The sequence below is a fragment of the Myotis myotis genome, unplaced genomic scaffold (genome assembly GCF_014108235.1).
Source record: "Myotis myotis isolate mMyoMyo1 unplaced genomic scaffold, mMyoMyo1.p scaffold_m19_p_6, whole genome shotgun sequence".
NCBI lineage: Eukaryota > Metazoa > Chordata > Mammalia > Chiroptera > Vespertilionidae > Myotis > Myotis myotis.
In genome coordinates, this window is record NW_023416368.1 from 35,202,233 (window position 1) to 35,224,793 (window position 22,561).

The window sequence follows — 22,561 nt, forward strand, 5'->3', positions numbered from 1 at the left end:
AAACTTGTTTTTTCTCTTATTAGGTGGCATGGTTTTTTTAAAAATTACAGTTTATATTCAGTATTATTTTCTGTTAGTTTCAGGGGTACAGCATAGTGTTTAGTGGTTCTCAACCTTCCTAATGCCGTGACCCTTTAATACCGTTCCTCATGTTGTGGTGAGCCCCAATTTCATTGTTACAAATTGAACATAATTTAGCATAGTGATTAATCACAAAAACAATATGTAATTATATATGTGTTTTCCAATGGTCTTAGGTGACCCCTGTGAAAGGGTCGCAACCCACAGGTTGAGAACCGCGGGAGACAGACATTTACTTTGCAAAGTGATCCCCCTGATATTTCCAGTACCCACCTGGCAACATACATAGTTATTACAATATTATTGACTATATTCCCTATGCTGTACTTTCCATCTCCGTGACTGTAACTACCAATTTGTACTTCTTAATCCCTTCACCTTTTTCACCCACACCCTCACCCACCTCCCCTCTGGCACCCTTCAGTTTGTTCTCTGTATCTATGAGTCTGTTTCAATTTTGTTCATTTATTTTCTTTAGATTCCACATATAAGTGAAATGGAAATGTTTTTTTCTTTCACTTATTTGTTCAATAGGTATTTATTATCTAATAATGCCAGTTAGAGATATAGTATATTCACAGGTAAAAGGTAGGAGGTAGCTGCTAGCGGGAGGAAGGGGTTCAACCTTCGCTGTCACCGTCACCCATTCCATGGCAAGAGGCATGTTACATGAAGCAGGCATGGGCTGTGGCTAAGTTTCCTAAGTGAATGTGCTTAAATGACAAGCATCTCAACTTTCACTTAATCCTAAAGTTCCTTCACTCATACTTTTGATGTGTGGCCTCAATTCATGTTGTCTCACTCCCTTGGTAAACAAGGGCTTATTGTTGAGTGTTTCCACCCAGAGCCCAGCATCACTTGTCAGGAAGTAAGTAGAGAGTTAGTTGCATCGTAACCATTGAAGCTTATCTTATGACAGGCCTGCCTGGAGCCCGCCTCTGTCCTTGCTGTGGCCCATCTAGAACACCTCTTCCCCTCAGCCCTTCTCTACCACCCTGGCCTCACACACAAACTGCAGCCCACAGCTCATATCCTGTGGCAGACTACAGCTCACATTAGCCATTGAATGCAAATGTGCCTCAATCAAAGAAGAAGGGAAACTCACATTTCAGTGGGGCCTTAAAGGCTCCATGACTTAGTTCCTGGTTGCCCTGGGCATGCTGGTATTTTATGTGGGCAGGGTGAAACTGGCTGTGGTCAGGGTGAGACTTTAAGCTTTTGATTTGTTCCCTTATTTTGAAAGAGTTAAAAAGATGTTACATGTGTTGGTATAATTTTAGTACGAGTATTAATTTTTATCACGTGTAAGGGAAGATGAAAAGAATGCTCATTCACTGTTTTAGATCCATATTCTTGCAGAGAACACGTCTTCAAAAGGCAAGTTTCCGTGACTTGACACTTATTTTCTTCCTTTAATTTTTTAAAATAACGGCTTTATTGAGATGTATATGAGCAGCCAGTATTCTCCATTTTGCCTCTGTGGATTTGCCTCTCCTGGACATTTCATATAAATGGGATCGTACTCTATGTGGCCTTTTGTGTCTGGCTTCTTCCACTTAGCATCATGTTTCCAAGGTTCACCCACATTGTAGCACGTGCACCTCATTCATTATCGCCCGGTAATATTTTGTGGTGTGGATATACCACCTGTTGTCTGTCCATTCATCCGTCGATTGACCGTTGGGTTGTTTCTGATTTTTTGTTATTATGAGTAATGCTGCTGTGAGCATTTGGGTAGAGGTGTGTGTGGGCGTGTGCTCTCCATTCTCCTGGATAGAGGCCTAGGGTTGGAATTGCCGGTCCCGTAGTAACTAAGTTTAGCCTTTTGAGGAGCTGCTGCAGTTTCCCAAAGTGCCTGTACCATTTTCCAGTCACACCAGCAATGCCTGAGAACCCCGATTTTCCCACATCTTCGCCAATGTTTGTGATCATCTGTCTTTTTAACTTTAGTTTTTTTTTAATGTTTAAAAACATGTTATCATTTGTGTACAGGGTCACACACAGATTTAAAATAGAAAGCCATCCGCCTCCTCCCTTACCCAAGTCCCATTCCCAACAAACTCCTTCCCTTTTTTGTATTTAGTTTTTCTTTGGCTACCATGATAATACCAATAATCTCTTTATTCACTCACTATTGATCCCCCCCCCCCACTTTTTATAAGAACTTTCAAACATGTATAAAAGCAGGGTGGTACAATTAACCCCCATGTACCCATCTCTAGCTACCACAATCAACTCATGATCACTCTTGCCAACTATTTTTTGATTTATCAATTTCAGATACTAGTATGTGTTGGTTTCCTTATTGGAAAGTGAGGGTTTGCCTCACTAATTTACTGTTCCAAATGTTTTATAGTAAACTAGAGGCCCGGTGCATGGATTTGTGCAGGGCGGGCGGGGTGTCCCTCAGCTTGGCCTGTGCCCTCTCGCAGTCCGGAATTCCTCAGGGGATGCAGCAGTGCGCAAGTGGCAGGTGGCCAGGGAGGAGCCCAAGCTGGGGCCAGGTGCCTTGCCACTCGTGTTCACCACCTCTTGGTAGCGCTGCTGTTAGCCCAGCTTCTCGCTGAGCAGCATTTCCCCTGTGGGAGCACACTGACAACCAGAGGGCAGCTCCTGCATTGAGCGTCTACCCCCTGATGGTCAGTGCACGGCATAGTGACCAGTTGTTAGGTTTTTCCGGTCATTCGGGCGTAACTGTTGCTTAGGCTTTTATATAGAGAGAAGATTATTTTTAGATCTTCTATTATGTGGGAAGCCGCTACAGTGTTTTGGACAGGTTCAAGCCTTGGACTGATGAGAGGGCACAGTCCTCTCATTGCCATGTGCAAGGCCAGCTTAAAGGGCAGGGCCCTCCCAGCACAATTATAGCCAACAGCTATGGTTGTAAGCTTGAACTTATGGTCCAAACACATGGCCCCATGTGCCTGAGTGATGTAGGCTTGATAGAGTTCAGGTGCATGTAGTTGAGTAGGGCTGAAACCCAGGAGAATGTTGTAAACATCTTGATCACGCCCTTACTTTGCTTCGTGGCATCTGCTATAAAATAAAGGCATGGCTGTGGGCGTTGGCGCTGTCTCTCAGAGAAGCAGCGTCCCACTGAGACCCAGCTTTCATTCTCTTGTCTGTCTTTTCTAAGCCTTTCAGCCGCCCTCACTCAGGCTCATCCTTGGCCGTGCTGGCGCTGCACACTATCACCTTTGCAATTTTGAATAAATACTTAAATCTCTTGTTCTCATTCCATCAACCGTAGACAGTATTGCTTAATGGACCCCGTCGCTGAGTGGGCTAGGGATATTAGGTGCCCACCTCTCATTCTTTCCCTCCTCTTTTACCTCTCCATATTCAGCTATACCTTTTAGAGTGTCAGGTTGGTAGCATTTGCAATCTGTTCTATAACCATAATTCTCCTGTGCTTTGTTGATTCTAAGACTTGAGAATCAAGATAATTTACACTATTAGAGCTTTAAACACGATTCACTGCAGAGTCATGTAGTGTGATAGAATTACTTTCCCCTATAGCAGTGATGGCGAACCTTTTGAGCTCGGCGTGTCAGCATTTTGGAAAACCCTAACTTAACTCTGGTGCCGTGTCACATATAGAAATTTTTTGATATTTGCAACCACAGTAAAACAAAGATTTATATATTTGATATTTATTTTATATATTTAAATGCCATTTAACAAAGAAAAACCAACCAAAAAAATGAGTTCACGTGTCACCTCTGACACGCGTGTCATAGGTTCGCCATCACTGCCCTATAGTCTCAATGTAACAACCCTGTGACAATGAGAGAAGCATGTTCTAAGCACCCAGGGGACACCTTCTCCATTCAGAATTGTGGTCAGCAGGACTCATGGGCCCACTCTGCAGCTCGCTCTCATCATCTATGTCTTAAGTGGACTTGTGTTCTTTAGTCATTTTGTGCATTATGTCCGCAGCTAGAGAGAGGAAAGCAATCTTTCCTTTTTTACTTCCATACTAGCTTCTCAGCAAGTTAAATTGGTTTCCCCAAAAGTTGTCAAGTAAGGTGCCATTGCGAGTAAAGTGAAACCATCCTGTCAGAGTCTACATATATTTTATTTTATGATGAGTTATAAATATATAAATATTTTTAAAATAAGGTTATTAAAAACTCATAAATTAAAATATCCAGCTTCCACTCTTTGAGTATTTCTCTTGCATGATGGTCTTTAACCTTTCCAGGAAGTCTTTCAGTGTCCTCTTCTTGGCTTCGTTCACAGGACAGGAGGTCTACAAAAGAAACATTTCATTAGCTTGCATTGCTAAATACTCGAGTCTTGCTGTCGTGCCTGTCTGCTCCAGTCAAGCCCACTCTGGCACTTAGCACCGGAGCAATGATCGAACCAGGCCTCCAGTCTAGATTGAAGGGGAGTCTGACTCCACCACGAGGACAGCAGGGCTTGCCTATTTCCAGTATCTGCCTTCAGGGTGCCACAGTGTCTGGAGACGTGTGTCACACACTGCTAGGTGCTGCTCAGGGGCCTAACATGAAGGTAGAGGCTGAGACCTGTCCACTGCTGACCTGGGTCTTCTGTGGGGCGCCTGGGCTTCTGAGAGAGGTTCAGTCCATTTGCCCTCCTGCCCATTAAATAGCAACAGCACAGCGTGCAGCATGCCAGGTGGGAAGGGTTCCAGGTGCTTGCCGCCAGGCCACTGCTTCAGTTTGGGTCTCAGCTCTACCAGTTTACTATTTATTATGTTGCTTAGGACAAACATTTCATTTATAGAACGCTTCAGTTTCCTCTTTTGTAAAATGGGAAAAACAGTGCGGATTTTATAAGATGATTAAGAGGATTAAAAGAGAATTGAGTGTAATGTCAGCTCCCTATTCCATCACCTTATCTAATAGATAAGGTAACCGGCCCAGGGAGGGGTGAATGGCCCAGTTCCTCTACTTGACATTAGATAACGTCCACTCTTCGCTCTCCCTCTTTCCTACACTGTTGGTTCTCCCCTCTCACTGGACTATGCCCATTGGTACATTCACATGCTGAGTATATAGCCCACCTTCAAAGACCTTCCCTCACTCCACACCTGCCCTTCAGCTGTTGGTCCATTTCTCTGCAACCTATAGCAAACACCTCAGAAGACTTTTCTGTGCTCATTGCCTCTTCCTTCTCACTCCTCCCTGCCCATTTTCTATGGATCCCACTTCAGTCAGCCTTTCATTACCACATCTCCATTTACATCAGCTTTGCCGATGCCCCTGTCATGCCAAATCCGATGGCCATCTCTGTCTTCATCTTACTTGACCTTCTAGTGACCTGACACACTTGCTCACTCTCTATTCAGTCTACCACACAGTAGCCAGAGTAATCTTTTTAAGTCACAAAAATCAGATCGTAGTCTCTGTCCTGCTAAAAGCCGGGTGGGTATTTCCCACCATACTTGGGGCAGAGTCCAAAGGCCCAGTGTGATCTGATCTCCTGCTAAAATCCCCCTGCTCACTCTGGTCCAGCCACCCTGGCCCTCCTACCGCTCTTTGAACACATGAAGCTCATTTCTGCCTGAGGGCCTTTGCACAACTGTCCCCCTGCCAGGAATGTTCTTTCTCCAGTTATGAGGCCTGCTCCCTCACGTAATTTAAGTTCTTCTCAGATGATGTCACCGACTCCTAATCAGCCTCTTCCTCCTAACCCCTATGTTCTTTATTCCTGTGTTCTTTGCACACTTACCCGCTGGGCATCGTGGGCACGTTAGTTTGCTTTTCTGTCTCCCCCACTGGAACATTCTGAGGGCAGCGACTCTGCCTTCTCCCTACTACTGTATCCCCAGTGCCAGAACAGCACCTGGCACACATAGAGCCTCAGCAAATACTGCTTGAATGAATGGATGGGCTGAGTAACGGGGCTACCACTCATAGGAGGAGCACTGAGATGTGAAGGTGCTGTCCGCCGGGAGCCTTGCTGTTGGCATGAGGCAGCTTACCTTGTTGGCCATGCTGCTGAGGTTCCTGTCAAGTCCGCTCAATATTCTGGTCAAGCACTTGTGGTGCCTGTAGACCTGCCGAAGCACCGTTGCGGCCCTGCACAAGGTTTCCTTCTCAGTTGTGTTCTAGAAAGAGAAATACCAGATAGTCGTACACTAGCTCTGTTCTGAACATGGGAGAGAGGTTTTTCCTTCTGGTTTCTGGTTTCCAGGAAGACAAGTGATGAAGGCAGGTTAGCTCAGACATGGGCCCAGGTGTTCAAGGATTCTTGCCATGGTAATGAAGGCTGCTCACCACAGCCATAAACCTCTGCAAACAACTTCTCCCCCTCCCAGTTATCTGCAAATTCAGCAGCTTTTTCCTCAGACGCTCCCCGTTTCCTTTCTCTTAGAGCAGCGGTTCTCAACCTGTGGGTCGCGACCCCTTTGGGGGTCAAACGACCCTTTCACAGGGGTCACCTAAGACCATCGGAAAACACATATATAATTACATATTGTTTTTGTGATCAATCACTATGCTTTAATTATGTTCAATTTGTAACAATGAAAATACATCCTGCATATCAGATATTTACATTATGATTCATAACAAAATTACAGTTATGAAGTAGCAACGAAAATAATTTTATGGTTGGGGGTCACCCCAACATGAGGAACTGTATTAAAGGGTCGCAGCATTAGGAAGGTTGAGAACCACTGTCTTAGAGGGTTTTGCTGAAAGGATGCCTAATAAAGTCACTCAACTAAGGAGAGGACACAGTGGGGATTTGAATGCAGATCCATCTGTCTGGAGCTCAAGTCCGTTTCTTTCTGTGGAAGGTGCCTATGTGAGCTCACAGTCATTCCTATGGGGTTTGAAAGCCCAGGTCTCCCTGGAAGTCCTACATATGTGCTGAATAACGGGATGCCCATCCTTTGCCTGAACAGTGCTGCTGTGGGCCACACTCTCCATTTAGCTGTCCCCATGGGAGACAGCAGTGTGTGTATAAACTCGGGTCCAAGTGAGGAGATAAGACATTTCCCCACAGCTAGGTGAGTGCCAGGATCCTGGTGAGGTGCCCCAGGAGTCTGGCCTTGGGAGATCAGGAAGCATCTGAGAGAGGGTGCCATTGAGCTGGGCCTTGGACGGGGCAGCAGTCAGGAGATTTTGACCTTGCATGTACATGGTCAGAACCTCCTTGGAATGCTGGCAGCTCTGACGGGGCGCTGGCCACATGTCTCTTCCTGGGGACGTTTGGGCCTTAGAGGAGGGAACGTATAAGCAGGGAAACAGCTCTTGCTGGGAACCTGGGAGAGGAGTTGTGTATCCGTCTGGAGCAGGCCTGGTGTGTGCTCTCATTTCCCCTAAAAAGTGAAGTCACAGGGTCTGGAGAGTGGTCTTAGCTCGAGTCCGATCCAGAGCAGATGAAGCTCTCCTGGCCTCTCTCAGGACACGCTCCAGGCCCTTCCCACTCAGCACGTGGCCCGTGGGGCAGCAGCACAGGCATCACCCGTGAGCTTGTTGGAAATGCAGAATCCCAGTCCCCACCCAGACCCCCTGAACCACAAATGTGCATTACAGTAGCTCCAGGGGAGATTTACATGAGAAGCACTGTCCAGGCAGCTTTGTACGTTCTTACAGTTATCACGGTCATGTAAGTTTACTATAAAAATAGTATATATGCAACAAAAATGAATTCACTCATTATCTTACCAGCCAGAGATAACTACTGTTATTATTTTGGTAAATATCTTCCCAGGTTTTTAAAAATACTTTTTTTCAAAATAGGGGACCAACTATTGGTACTGCTTTGTAACCTTTTTACACTTAACATATAGTACAAGTGTATTCTTCAGTTATTCAAAAGTATCTGGAACATGGGATTGAGAGCTCTGTAGGAACTCATAGCATATTTGTACCCTAATTGATCAATCCCCGATTATTGCAGGTTTTTTTGCTTTTGTAAATAAATGCAGCAGTGAGTCATCTGTGTAGATACCTGTGTTCAGCTCTTACTATCTAGGCAAAATACTAGAAACACCAGAATTCCAAACTACAGAAGCTTCCTGGAACCTCCCCCTCTGGGCGGGGGCGGGGGGGTGGGAACGGGCACACCCTTGGAAGGGCACCCACTTGATGAGCTGGTGAGAGTCCTGGGCCCTGATTCCAGTTGGAAATTTAAGAGCAGCACTGGTATCTTTGGGCTCAGGGAGCCAAGAAATCTCCCATACAGCACCCTGCCTCTGGGCAGTGCGGCCTGGGGAAGACATACCACCTGTGGACGCAGATGAGGCAGACCCTGTGTGGCTGTAGAGAGAACAGTGAGGTTCAAGGGGGCCAAGAGGAGACGAGCCCCTTGGCTTATTTTTCCATCAAAACCTAATGAGACTTTGGAGAAAGGCTGGCTTGGAGCCTAGAGAATGGGCTGCCTCTCAGTATTGCATGGATGGCCGTATAATACAGGGAAACCTCTATCACGCAGCGGTTCTCAACCTGTTGGTGCGACCCCTTTGGGGGTCAAATGACCCTTTCACAGGGGTCGCCTAAGACCATCGGGAAACACATATATAATTACATATTGTTTTGTGATTAATCACTATGCTTTAATTATGTTCAATTTGTAACAATGAAATTGGGGGTCACCACAACATGAGGAACTGTATTAAAGGGTCGCGGCATCAGGAAGGTTGAGAACCACTGCACGATACTTGTCAGAGGACTTCCTGAAGGCCATTAGGGTAAAATAGGAATTGAAAAGAGTTTGAATCAAGTGGAAAAAGGTCAAAACAACCTAATTCTTAAGGCCTTTTAAACAAAGGGCTAGAGTTTTAGTTCCATTGGTATCGCAGCAACAGGAAGCCAGCCCATGCTGACTGCTTTCAGCTGCGTGTCCAGCTTTCGCTGCCCGCATGTGCGCAGCCCAGCTCAGGGGCGCACTTCACAGCCTGGCAGACCTCGCAGCCAGAACTGCACAGGGAAAGGGACTCAAAGGGGAGGCCCAGGCGCATGCCAGGGGAGCTCCCTCACCGGCCAGGCACCTCCTAGGAGATTTCTGTGGCAGGGACTCCTATAGAGCTCTAACTTGGCTCTTCACTAGCTTCGTCCAGGCCTGTAAAAATTCAGTCCCATTTGTGTCATATCCATTATCTACACTTCTGCCCAGATTTGGTGAGCCAGTGCTGTGTATAAGAAAATCCTTCACTTCCCCCACCCCCCAAAATAAATTGGGGGTTGACATAGAGCTTTCTGTAAATTATGAACTTGAGCTCTCTTTGGTAGGAAATACCTTCAAGGGTCCACCCAAGAAATCCTTCCTAGACCAGCAGCTTGCTTGCTTTGCACTTTGCTCTTCCTCAGACCACCTTAACTTCATGGACGCCTGGGCAGGCATTGCCTGTGAAGCCCAGGACTTAGATCAGCACATTCTTGCCAGCAACTGCCCAGACCAGGATGTTATCCAACAGGGAGATGCAGGAATTTTTGATTCCCAAAAGAAATAAAACTAATACACGATCTCGGAAAGGCTTTCCTTTTCAGGAACACAAGGATGTAACTTTCCCTTCCACATATCGCCTCTGTGTGTTTTGAAAAGAACCACCTTTCCTTGTTCTGAAATATCCTCCTAGATAAGTGAGCACTGAGTCTTGAGTAAAAGAAAAGAAAGGAAAATGAGGTTGTTAATCAGGAAGGACAGAAGCAGGTCGGGGAAGGCGTTTGCGGAAGGGTGGGGTGAAGGAGATATCTGCCTGTGCGGTGAGGGAGGTATGTTAGAACCAAGTGCAGAGAGGGCCCAGGATGGGAGGAGAGCAGCGTGGCCAGGCCTGCACCTCAGTGGGCTGAGGGGTGGCTGGGTCTTCTAGAGACAGGCCAGAGAGGGGTCCCCCGGACTTGGAAGGTTTGATCATTTCCAACCACGGCCCCTCCCTCTTAGAATTATTGCTTCTCTACAACCAGTTTTTTGTCTTTCATCAACAGTTGAAGCATCTTACAATATCACTTTCCACTAACTCAATAGTTGCATTCCAGCCAAAAGCATTTCTTCAGATCTGGAAACTGAGGCACAGAGAGGTGTGGAGACTTGCCAAAGGCCGTACAACTAGTTAATAGCAGAATCAGGGCTAAAACCACACTTTCAGACTCTCTGCACTTCCTTCAGGGCCTGCCCTTGGCTTTGGTAGAGCGCTCTCGGCAATGTAGCTGCTCTCCGGGGAGCCCAGAGCACAACCTGTGGACTCTTGGCTATTTATATATAAATATACGCACACACACACACACACATATATATAAATATATCACATTAACATACAGGGTGAGGCAAAAGTAGGTTTACAGTTGTTTGTATGGAAAATAATACAAGAATAAATAATAATACAAGAATAAACCCTGTGTTTCACGTACTCACAAATGTAAGCCTACTTTTGCCCACCCTGTATATAATCTTACAGGTATAAAATCTCCAAATCCTTCCATCCTACCAATAGAGTCTGATACATAATGAGATTCTGAAGGACCAAATTATATAATATTTATACTTACATACTATACACTTATTTATATAATGTTATGTATAATTCTATTATGATATTATATATTACTGTATATCAGATCCCTGGAATAATCTTTAATGAAATGAGGTAGCCAGATAAAGCCCAAAGAGTAGTTTTTCTCATGAAGTAGGACGGGCCTGTTTACGGCCTCGGTGCTGGGACATGGCCCTGCCCAGCCCGCGGGGCTTCCTCCTGGCCAGGCACCCCCAGCACACGTGGAAAGCAGGTGGTTAGGAGACCACTGGCAAATTGAAGCTTTGGGTTTTTCATTCTCAGTCGTGTGTTTCCATGAAAACAGGAACTGATGTGCACAAAGCTATTGATATGTCTGTAGTCATGTGTTTGTCAGAGAACATGCACTATCAGCTGTCAAATCTATCTCCTCCCACTGCAGATGGAGGGGCGGGGGTGAGGCACACAGGAGGTGGAAAGGCGAGATGCCCAAGCAGCCAGAAGCAGGGATGAGTTGGACCTCAGCTGGCAGGAGGGCTCCGGACCAGGCCGGAGGGGAGCTGGCAGGACAGAGCAAGCCAAGGCTCCCTGGACAGCACCCCAGAGCCGGTGGGCTGCGAGGTGACCAGGCGGCGGAAGACGAGGCTCTGGCAATACCTTCTCTGTTGCCATAGGAAGTCTCTTAGACAAAATGAAAGCTCCCTCAACCTGTAATCTCAATATCTGTTTTTGTGAGCGTATTTGTTTTTTCGGAAATGTATGGGCCAGAAAATTCTCTCCTTCAATAAGCATTTAACAAGGACCTCCTATGTCCCAGGTCCCTGGCCAGGGCTGGGTGAATCCTAGAGAGCACTTCCTTGACCAGGATCTCCATTAGGCTGACAGAATCCAAGCTCTCTATTAGACATCCTCTAAATCAAATGTCACCAGAAACTCCAAAACATGTTTTGAGAGTAAAGATCAGAATTCTTATTCTTTGAAAACATTTAACACCTTAGAGTTAATTTGGGCCTGTTCGCTTTCTGTTAAGAAATACATTTCTTGCTCAAACACTTATAGATGACTCTCCTGTCCCAAGTCACCCGCCTGCCAAGCAGACCACCCCAGACAGTTCTTACCTTTGGGGCAGCCAAGACGTCTGATACGGTCAGCTCCATGCACCGTGGATCCTTGGCCGGGCCAGGAACAAGAGAGCAAGAGATACAGTTACCTCCAACTAAGCAGAGTGATCCTTGCCAAGCAGCTCCCACTCCCTCAAACTGAGAAAACTTCCGACAGTCCCGCAGGGAACAAAAAAAGTGCCAGGGAGAAGTCTCCCATCCCCATCAACCAGCTACTGACTTGTCTAGAAGCTGTTATGTTCTTCTCATAGTCTAAGAAATACGCACAGCATCACCACACATCGGGAGAGATGGTGGCAGATAGCTCACTCACCTTTTTCGCTGTGAGGACATTCAGCATTTTGATGGTCTCTTGTAAGGTGATGTACTTGCGTCCGTGGGTGAAGTTGCTGGTACATGCTAGTAAGCAGATCAGAGCTGGAATCAGTTGGGACGTGAGACCCATTAATCGATCTCTATTTGCAATGACAGTGTGAGGCAATTAGTTTACCAGGAGAAGCTAACAATGCAATTCTGACAATGATATCTCTATATATAGATTTAAAATTGCTGAAACGGAGGGAAAATGAGTTTACATTGGAAATTTTCATTACACCAGGTTGGGGCCAATCAGCGCCTCTCTTCCAGGAGAAAAATATGCCTCACAGAAACAGGTAACATGTTCCTGTGAAATCAGACCAATAGGAAAATGAAACCTTTTTTTAAAATTAACTACAAAGTATCAGCATAGGAAATTACACCATAATTTGCTCTTTAGATTAATCTTATCAGCTTGGGGTTGTTGCTGGCTTTTTGCTTTGAAGGAAGAGGCCACAGGTGTCCGAATCTGTTGTAGTGCAGTGCTCCCGGGGAAAGACAGAGTAATATCAAGAAAGTTTGACTTGAAAGGTATTTCAACCTGGCTTTTTCCAAGTATGGGTGGCATCTTGGAAACTTTTCTTTTGTGGAAAAGCTGATGTGGGTTCTTTATCTGGGTAGAAGGAAAGTGACAAGCACAGATTATCTCCTGTCGTGGCACTCGGGCATGCCATTCTCTAGGTAAAGGACAGGTGACACCCGGTGGGGCTTAGTTTGGGTCACAGCAGATGCATAGTTTTTATTTTTTTTAAAAAATATATTTTTATTGATTTCAGAGAGGAAGGAAGAGGGGAAGGGACATAGAAACATCAATGAGAGAGAATCACTAATTGGCTGCCTCCTGCACACCCCCTACTGGGGATTAAGCCCACAACCTGGGCATGTGCCCTTGACCGGAATTGAACCTAGGACCCTTCCGGTTGAGCCAGACTGGCTAGGGCTGCATAGTCTAATAAGGAGGCGCTAAGCATGTTAGGTCGGTCAGGAATGACTGCTCTTTAAATGGAACTTACGTACGTCTTCAGTGAATTGGGAAAACCTTCCTGATTTATAAATCAAATGTCTTGTCAATGCCCCACCACCTACCTGCTGCTTTAGTGCAGCTCCCCTGGACCAGTGAGGGGCTGAGCACCCCATGTTCACCGATGCAGCAGGGTTGCTGTGCCCCAGCAAGCCATGCTTTTTCCTCCCTGAACTTTCCTGTTCTCTCCTCTCCTCTCCCCTCCCCTTATTTGGGTTCCCCGCCTTCCTCCCTCACTGGCTTTCCTCTGGAGGGTCACACGGAAGGATTCCTGCGGAGGCTGTTCCTGCCTTTGGATCTTGTTGCGGTGCCCTGCTCTCTGTGAAGGAGAGGGCAGGGATCCCTGTATCAGGAGGGCCCCTTGACCACATTTAGGGTGCTTCCCTCGGGACTGTGCAACACGTTTGCCAAACCCAAGGCAATGGCTTCTGACACCAACTACGTGGAGTTGGGCCACAAGTCTCAGTGAAGGGCACAGCCTTGCAAGCCTGCCCTCGCTCAGCAGCTGCGAATCCGGGGTTTCAGTCCACACTCACTGCAGGCCACTGGCTGCGAATTCCAGAGTTCCCATGATGCCCTCAGGCTCAGTAATGTACTAGAATGACCCACAGACCTCAGGAAAGTGCGATACATTTATTAGAGCAGAAGGATACCAATCAGACACAAGCAGGTGGTGAGATCTAAAGGATCCCAAACACAAAGCTCCCGCTGTCTCCTCCCGCGGAGTCGCTTCCCCAGCACCAGCTCACCAGCTTCCGTGCCCAGAGTTCTCCTGGGGTGTACTCTGTAGGCATGATTGATTGCATCGCTCGCCACTCAGTTGACCTCATCCTCCACCCCTTCCCTGGAGGTTTGATGACATCACAGTAGCTTAATAGTGTGGCTGCCCCCCACTTTGAGTTGCTTTATTAGCATAAACCAGTGATGGCGAACCTTTTGAGCTTGGCGTGTCAATATTTTGAAAAATCCTAAATTAACTCTGGTGCCGTGTCACATATAGAAATTTTTTGATATTTGCAACCGTAGTAAAACAAAGACTTATATTTTTGATATTTATTTTATACTAGAGGCCCGGTGCACAAAACTTTGTGCACTCGAGGGGAAGGGGGGGCGGTCCCTCAGCCTGGCCTGTGCCCTCTCGCAGTCTGGGACCCCTCGGGAGATAACGACCTGCTGGCGTAGGCCTGCTTCCGGGTGGCAGAGGGCAGGCCCAATCCCTAGGTGCAGCCCCTGGTCGGGCTCAGAGCAGGGCCGACTGGGGAGTTGGGGCGCCGCCCCCTGTCATGCACAGAGCAGGGTGGATTGGGAGGTTGCGATGCCACCCTCAGTCATGCTCAGGGTAGGGCCGATTGGAGGGTTGGGGCACTGCCCCCTGTCACACTCAAGGCAGGGTCGATGGGGAGGTTGCGGCGCCACCCCCTATCACGCACAGAGCAGGGCCAATCTGGGGGTTGGGGAGCTCCCCCCTGTCACACACAGAGCAGGGCTGATCCGGGGGTTGGGGTGCCGCCACTGTCACACTCAGGGCAGGGCCGATGGGGAGGTTATGGCTCTACCCCATCACACACAGAGCAGGGCCCGTGGGCGGGGGGTGGGGGTTGGGGCGCCACACCCTGTCACACACAGAGCCGCAGGGCGATCAGGGGGTTGGGGAGCTCCCCCCGTATCAGGCACAGAGCAGGGCTGATCAGGAGGTTGGGGCGCCTTCCCCTGTCAGAAACAGAGCAGGGCGGATAGGGAGGTTGTGGCCCTGCCACCTATCACACACAGAGCCGCAGGGTGATCAGGGGGTTTGGGCGCTGCCCCCTGTCATGCTGATCCCGGTGCCAGGAGGCCTTTCGGCTCTGCTGATCCCGGTGCTGGGAGGCATATTACCCTTTTACTATATAGGATAGAGGCCTGGTGCATGGGTGGGGCTGGCTGGTTTGCCCTGAAGGGTGTCCTGGATCAGGGTGGGGGTCCCCACTGGGGTGCCTGGCCAGCCTGGGTGAGGGGATGATGGCTGTTTGCAGCTGGTCACACACCCTTCAGTGTGGGGGTCCCCACTGGGGTGCCTGGCCAGCCTGGGTGAGGGGATGATGGCTGTTTGCAGCTGGTCACACACCCTTCAGGGTGGGGGTCCCCACTGGGGTGCCTGGCCAGTCTGGGTGAGGGGCTGAGGGCTGAAGCTCCCAATTGCTCCTTTTTTTCTTTTTTTTTTAAATTCTGGGCCAGCTTTAGCTCTGGCTCCAGCTCTGAGGCCTCTGCTGCTGAAAGCAGGTATCTGGTTTGTTTGTGTTCTATAATTGAAACAATGTATAACTCCAGCTCTGAGATCCCAGCTCGCTGAAAGCAGGTTTCTGGGGTTTTGTTTAGCTTCTATATTTGTTACAATGTTTCAAACTGCAGGCTCAGAGGCCAGCAAGGCAGGCGGGGAACATTGGTTTCCTCCATCACTGAAGCAAGCAAGCCTCGTGTTAGTTTCAAGCTGCCTGGCTGCCGGCCGCCATCTTGGCTGGCAGTTAATTTGCATATCGCCCTGATTATCCAATGGGAAGGGTAGCGGTTGTATGCTAATTACCATGTTTCTCTTTTATTAGATAGGATATTTAAATGCCATTTAACAAAGAAAAACCAACCAAAAAAATGAGTTTGCGTGTCACCTCTGAGACGCGTGTCATAGGTTTGCCATCACTGGCATAAACCATCAGAGCTCATCTTGAATGGCCGAGACTCCTATCACTTGAGAAATTCCTAGGATTTAGGGACTACCTCTCAGGAACTAATGACAAAACACAGCCAAATTCTTTATTGCAGGAGTTTAGAGGTTATCTTCCAAGAGGGGAACAAAGGTCTGACTTCTTTGGGTACATTCTTTTAAAAAGATAGGCATTTCTTTTTTCTTCCAGTTTTATTGAGATATAATTACAGCATTGTGTAAGTTTAAAGTGTATATACAGCATAATGACTTGACATATATATTGTGAAATGATTAACGCAAGTTTAGTTAACATCCGTCACCTCATATAGATACAACAAAAAAAGGAAAAGAAAAAAATGTGTTTTTTCTTGTGATGAGAAGTCTTAGGGTCTACTCTCTTAGCCACTTTCAAATATACTATCCAGCCGTGTTCTCAATAGTTATGTTGCACGTGACATCCCAGTATTTTATCTTATAACTGAAAGCTTGTACCTTTTGATCACCTTCATCCAAGGCCCCTCCTTCCACCTATAGATTCCACCTGTAGGGGGATCATATGGTATTTGTCTTTCTCTGACTTATCTCACTTAGCATCATATCCTTTATCAGTGGTTCTCAACCTTCTGGCCCTTTAAATACAGTTCCTCACGTTATGACCCAACCATAAAATTATTTTCATTGCTACTTCATAACTGTAATGTCGCTATTGTTATGAATCGTAATGTAAATATCTGATATGCAGATTGGTCTTAGGCGACCCCTGTGAAAGGGTCAGTCGTTTGACTGCCAAAGGGGTCGCGACCCCACAGGTTGAGAACCGCTGCTCCAGGTCCATCCATGTTGCCACAAATGGCTGGATTTCCTTCCTTTTTATGACTGAACTAGAGGCCTGTTGCATGAAGAGATTCGTGCAATAGGCCTTCCCTTCCCTTGGCTGCTGGCACCGGTTTGCCTCTGGCACCCGGGACCCAGGCTTTCCCTCTGGCCGGGCTCCAGCTGGAGCCGGCCCTGGGGGCGCCTGGCTTCATTCTGCCGCTTAGAGCCTACATATGCAAATTAACCGCCATCTTTGTTGGGTTAATTTACATACTCTCCTGATTGGCTGGTTAGCATAGCAAAGGTACGGTCAATTTACATGTTTGTCTATTATTAGGTAAGATAACATAGTCGAGTGTGTGTGTGTGTGTGTGTGTGTGTGTCACATTTTCTTTATCTATTTATCTGTCACTTAGGTTGTTTCCATGTCTTGGCTATTGTAAATAATGCTGCAGTGAACATGGGGTGCACATATCTTCATATATATATGTGTGTGTATATATATGTGTGTGTGTGTGTGTGTGTGTGTGTATACACACACATACATATATTTCAGGGAGAAAAGGAGAGGGAGAGAGAGATTGAAACATCAATGGTGAGAGAAAATCATTGATTGGCTGCCTCTTGCATGCCCCCTATCGGGGACTGAGCCCACAACCTGGGCATGTGCCCTTGGCCTTGACCGAAATCGAACCTGGAACCCTTAGTGTTTTTGTTTCCATTGGATAAACATGGAAGTGGAATTGTGGGATCAGATAGCAGTTATATTTTTAATTTTTTTTGCGGGGGGGAACCTCCATGCTGTTTCCACAGTGGCTGCACCAATTTGAAATCCCACCAACAGTGCACAAGGGTTCTCCTTCCGCCAAGTCATCTCCGGCATTTGTCATCTTCATTTTTAATGATGGCCATTCTGCAGGTGTGAGGTGCTATCTCACTGTGGTTTTGATTTGCATTTCTCTGATGATTAGCGATGTTGAGCACCTTTTCATGGACCTCTTGGCCATCTGCATGTCTTCTATGGAAAATCCATTTTCAATGGGATTGTTTGTTTTTCTGCTGGGGAAGTTAATCCGTCACTGCACAGATAAGTGGGTGTATGAGGCGGCAGGCAGCTCCTTCCAGAACAGGCAGGGACTTCAACTCAGATGGACTATTACCTGGAGTAAAATGGTGCTCCTCCTTTATTGAGGAAAAGTTCTGGTGAAACAGGAGGGAACTTGGGAGTGCGGATGCACTGGAGGGGAGTCCAGGCAGTGTGCACCCCACAAAGCCTTGTAGATGCTGGCGAGGCAGGGTCAGCGGGCCTTGCTGAGGGGTGCCTGAGAGGCACAGAACAGCCATCGTGTGTCCAGCAGTGGTTTTGTGAGCGCCCCACCTCACTGAGGGCCAGCCCCGGGCTTGGGCTCCGGGCACAGACACGGATCAGAAAAGGAATAGAAATGGGAACCAGTAGCCCGGAAGCAGAACACAGCTTTGTTTTTGGATTTCCACTGGTTGGAGAAGGCCAGGGGGAAAGGCTTAACTTTCCAGAACAACAGGGAGTGACCAGAGGTCCCCTCGAAGGGAAGTAGAAACGAACCGTCCCCTGCAGCGCGGCTGTGGCAGTGCCCGCCCATGGCTGCCTGGGCAGCGGCCAGGAAGGCGGAGGCCTGCAGGATCCCAGGCGGGCAGATTGAGGACCCTCTTCCCTTTCCCCTTTGTGAGAGCAGATGACAAGTGTCTCCCCCCTCCCCCCACACCTGTGTGGCCTCAGCGCTTCCCTTTCAGGCCCTGGGCCGTACCAGTTAGGAGCACTGGGGTTTAGAGTTTAGCAAACAGGCCACTCGTCTATCATGTGATCATGGGCGGGTCACTAACTCTCTGGGCTCAGTTCCCTCACCTGTGAAATGGGAATAATGTAGTTCCTCGTGGGACTCCTGTGAGGAGCGAGCAAGAGGTTCCTCCGTAAAGTGAGGGAGACACGGTACCGGCCTCGTGGGGGGCTCAGGAATAAACAAGGTGATGTTAGAGCCGTCAGAGACGTGCCTGGACACAGAACGCGCTCTGGATGCTCTGGATGTGGCAGCAGCGGCAGCACCGTCGGCATCACATCTTCCGTTGGTCCAATGACTGTGGTACTTAATGTGTGAGGCAAGCCCGAGCCCGGGCCCGGGCAGGGCCAGTGGAGGTTGTGCCAGCGGACCCTTCCCCACACGGACCCTCCTGGGTGTGTCCTCTTTTCAGTCTCTGAGGCCCTGTCCTTGTTCTGGGGAGTCCCATTAGCTGCTGCACTGCAGCCCTCATTTTCCATGTCTGGATTCTCTGTAGGAAGTAGATGCTGCTGTGGCTCCGCAGGCAGGAAGCATCTGATGCAGGAAAGTAGGTGCATGTAGAATGTTGGGGGAGGGAGGGTGGTTGCACAGCTCCAGGCTGGGCCCACAGCTCTAAAGGAACGACCCACAGGAAGGACTTCTGCCCTTGAAGCTGCCACTGCAGGTCTGAAGTTCGAGAAACACCCCTGAAGCCCCAGTGAAGGGACCGCAGAGCTGTGGCCTGGGCTTCTCCCAACTCCCCGAACTCAGGAGTAAACCCTGCCCCAGCCCCAGGGAACAGGAATGTGGCATCTGCCTCCCGCCTTCCACAGCTCCCGGAGAACAATGCGGGTGCAGGCTTTCACTCCAAGATCGGAACTGAATTGTGAGCATTCAAGGGGAGAGGCATGGAGGTGGAGCAGGGCAGCCCAGCCTCCTGTGGCCCCCGGTGATCGGTGATGGGTGTGCCCAGCCCCCAGCCCCCAGCCCTGCAAATCGTCTTCCTCCAGTGTCAGCAGCGCCCGGGCAACACACCGAGGAGCCCCTCCCAGCTCCTCTGGTGGCCGCGTTCATGAACACAAGGGAGAGCCCTCCAAGGGAGTGATGTCGGCAGAGATGAGTGGGTAGGCCCAGCTGGGAGCAGGGGGGCAGCGGGGAAGGCCCTGGAGGGCCTGAGGAAGGGCAGAGGGGAGCCAATCAGAGCACTGCCCGTCCCATCCGTCTGCGTGGATGGGGCGGGTGGGGGGTGGGGGCTGTGGTGTGAGGGGCTCTGTGGCCAGGGAGTGTGGAAGTGAAGGCCGTGTGTGTCTGGAGCCCACGGGACCTGGCAGTTCTGCGTCCCAGCTCTGCCACTCACCCTGTCCAGGCTTCTCTGTGAAACTGGGCTAATGAATAAGAGGTGGGGGCCCTGGCTGGTACATCCGTTGGTTGGAGAGCTGTCCGTACACCAAAAGTTTGCGGGTCCGATCCTGGGTCGCGGCACATATGGGAGGCAACTGGTCCATGTTTCTTACATCAATGATTCCCTCTCTCCCTTCCTCTCTAAAGTCAATTTAAAAAATACCCTCGGGTGAAGATTGAAAAAAAATAATAGGAGTGTGGGAAGATGATATAAGGTTATAAATATAAAGTGTTTTGTGTGGTGCCTGGCACGTGGAAAGCCTTTAATAGATGCCAGCTATCATTATCACCATCATGATGCCGACTGCCAGCACTTAGAGCTGCTGGATGTGGGGTGAGGAAGGGCGAGAGGCCGGAGGATGCCTGGTTTCTGGCTTGGGGCTGCTGTTAATGGTGATGGCAGCTTAGCAGGGATGGGGTGGGGTGCGGCGGGACCAGGAACTGAGCCGTGCAGTTCTGCACAGAGGGGGAGAGGGAGCAAAGGGGGCGTGGGACGCGGGTGCCTGCAGCCCTCAGCGCCTGGAATAGGAAGGAGGCAGAGGAGGCAGGCAGCCACGGAGCCTGCGAGGGGCCCCGGCCTGGACAGTCTGGGGCAAGGAGTTCCTCAGGGTCAGGAAAGGGAAGGGCAGAGGCACTTAGGCTGGGCTTAGTGATAGGAGCTTGTGGGTGAATCACTGAGACAGCGTCTCGATGCTGCGGGGACGGGATAGGACGCAGTGTGGACGGTGTGAGCGTCCGCGCAGACGCCCTGGAGGAGGGTGCTGGCTGCGTGTGGCAGTTACGCATGATCAGCAGTTAGTTTTTAAAGGCACACACTTGAGCACAGGCTTCCCCAGCTCAGTGAATGGCACCGCCCTTCAGGGCGCCCGCACCATCCTCTGCCTTCAAACGGCCTCCAGACCTGGATGGCTGCCTGTTTGGATGGGCGCGGGCCATTTTAAGATTTCTTAAAATGATGTAGATAGAAAACTTAAATGTATATTTACTACTTTTTAGATATAATATACAAGTATTTATGCTTTTACATATAACATAACATTTATGTACATGGTATATGCATGTAAGTGTATATTTCATAGGTAACACACACACATACACATCCCCAGAGTCTGACCCTGCCCCACCCTCCACTGCCACATACCCTGTCATTTCCCACCTGGGTTCTCGGCAGGAGCCTCCCAACTAGCATCCTGCTCCGGCCCTCGTCCCACGTCCGTTCTCCACACGAGGGCGTCTGTTAAATGAGAGCAAATGGTGGTGCATTATCCCACCTGGAGCAAAGCCTGGGAACCTTCCGCTCCGGCCACACGTGCTGGGAGGAGCATTCCATTTCCCCCACCTCCAGGCTCTGGCATTTGCTGTCCTCACTCCCTGTTCTTGTCCCACATTATGCTGAATGCCCTTCTCCCTCCCTCATGTCATCACGCACCATTTTGAATGACTTCACCTGGAGGACCTGTCTGACCGCCCCTCACAGCATGGCAGCCCCCCTGCCTCTCTGCCCCTGGAGCCCCCCCGCCCAACCTGCACACTCCATGTTCTCTCTTTCTTTTTTTAAAAATATATTTTATTGATTTTTTACAGAGAGGAAGGGAGAGGGATAGAGAGTTAGAAACATCGATGAGAGAGAAACATCGATCAGCTGCCTCCTGCACATCCCCCCACCAGGGATGTGCCCGCAACCAAGGTACATGCCCTTGACCTTAATCGAACCCAGGACCCCTCAGTCCACAGGCTGACACCCTATCCACTGAGCCAAACCGGTCAGGGCTCGGTGTTCTCTTGTTTGTGGATTCTGTGTCCCCATTAGATGCAACCTTGTTTAGTTGACCAGAGCGTAGAACAGTGCCTGGCACCGGGTAAAGGCCTCGGTAGATCCCTGTTGAAGGAGTGGTCAGCGCTCCATTCCATGGAGGGGCAGCTGAGACTTGGCCTATGTAACAAGGGAAGTCAGGGCCCAGTGGGGACTGGGAGCCAGGGCTGTCTGGACCCTGAAGTCCTTGCCCCAAGTCCCTGGAGAAGGCAGGGGGGAATGGGATTCTGAGCACAGGTGCAGGGAGGACCCTCCCAAGGGATGAGGGGACAAGGAGACCAGGGGAGGAGGGAGCCGAGGCAGGAGGGCCTTGGACTCCCGCTCCCCTGAGCGCATGGTGGGCCATGGGCCCTGGCTTCTCTTTTCTTTGAGAAGCAGGTGGAAGGTCTTTCTGAGAGAGGAAAGCTGGTCCAGGAGTCTGCAGCACCTCTCCATGTGCCCCCAGGGCACTGATGTCATTTCAGCCACTTGCCCAGCTCCCCCTGGTCTCCCTGCCCCAGCCTGGTTGGCCAGGGCTGGGTGACGACCCCCAAGGACAAGATCTGATGGGCCTGGGGATCCAGCCCTGGGAGGAGGGCAGCTGGGCCTCCTGCCTCCCAGGCCCTTGCAAACGCCCAGCTCCTCTCCTACACCAGCTGGGCCCCGGAGAGGGGCTAGAACGGAGCCAGGCCCACCCAGGGGTGCTACTGGCCCCTTCCCCACCCTAGTTTTGATCTGCTCCCTCATGACATCAGTTTCATGTTCTTTTTGTTCTCAATTAGTTTTGTCTTTGTCTCCCAGTGGGAAATGAATGCATGCTCATTATAGGAAATGTGAGCACAGAGATTAGAAGAAGAGATAATACATGAGAAATTGCTATTCTAATGTGGTATCACTGTGGCTCCTCCTGGCCAGGCCCAGGCTGGGCAGGGGGCACGGGCACTCTGCCTGGCGTGGTCAGCAGGCCATCGGGCACTGGTCTCCATGGGACGCCCCGTGGGTTTCAGGAGGGGCTGTGGGGCCACAGGCGTGTCTGAGTGCCGCGGGAGCGGACCTGGTGAGAGAGGCTG

The 22,561-nt window shown here is 49.4% G+C and overlaps 1 protein-coding gene across 1 annotated transcript; it reads right to left on the bottom strand.

Moving 5' to 3' along the window:
* Positions 1–4,222: 4,222 nt before the first annotated feature.
* IL4 (interleukin 4) lies at positions 4,223–12,102 on the bottom strand. The gene is made up of 4 exons (XM_036312604.1): positions 11,945–12,102; positions 11,629–11,679; positions 6,032–6,157; positions 4,223–4,333 (listed from the first exon to the last, which is right to left on the bottom strand). The coding sequence occupies exons 1-4, from the start codon at positions 12,074–12,076 to the stop codon at positions 4,223–4,225; spliced, it is 420 nt and encodes a 139-aa protein (XP_036168497.1). The 5' UTR covers positions 12,077–12,102.
* Between the last annotated feature and the right edge of the window lie 10,459 nt (positions 12,103–22,561).

Bases quoted from the DNA above. Each gene is read 5' to 3' on its own strand.
- IL4 (XM_036312604.1), bottom strand. From the start codon at position 12,076: ATGGGTCTCACGTCCCAACTGATTCCAGCTCTGATCTGCTTACTAGCA. The intron at 11,680-11,944 runs GTGAGTGAGCTA...GGCCCGGCCAAG, and splicing joins ATGTCCTCACAGCGAAAAAG to GATCCACGGTGCATGGAGCT. The intron at 4,334-6,031 runs GTAAGCTGCCTC...TTTCTTTTGTAG, and splicing joins TCAGCAGCATGGCCAACAAG to ACCTCCTGTCCTGTGAACGA.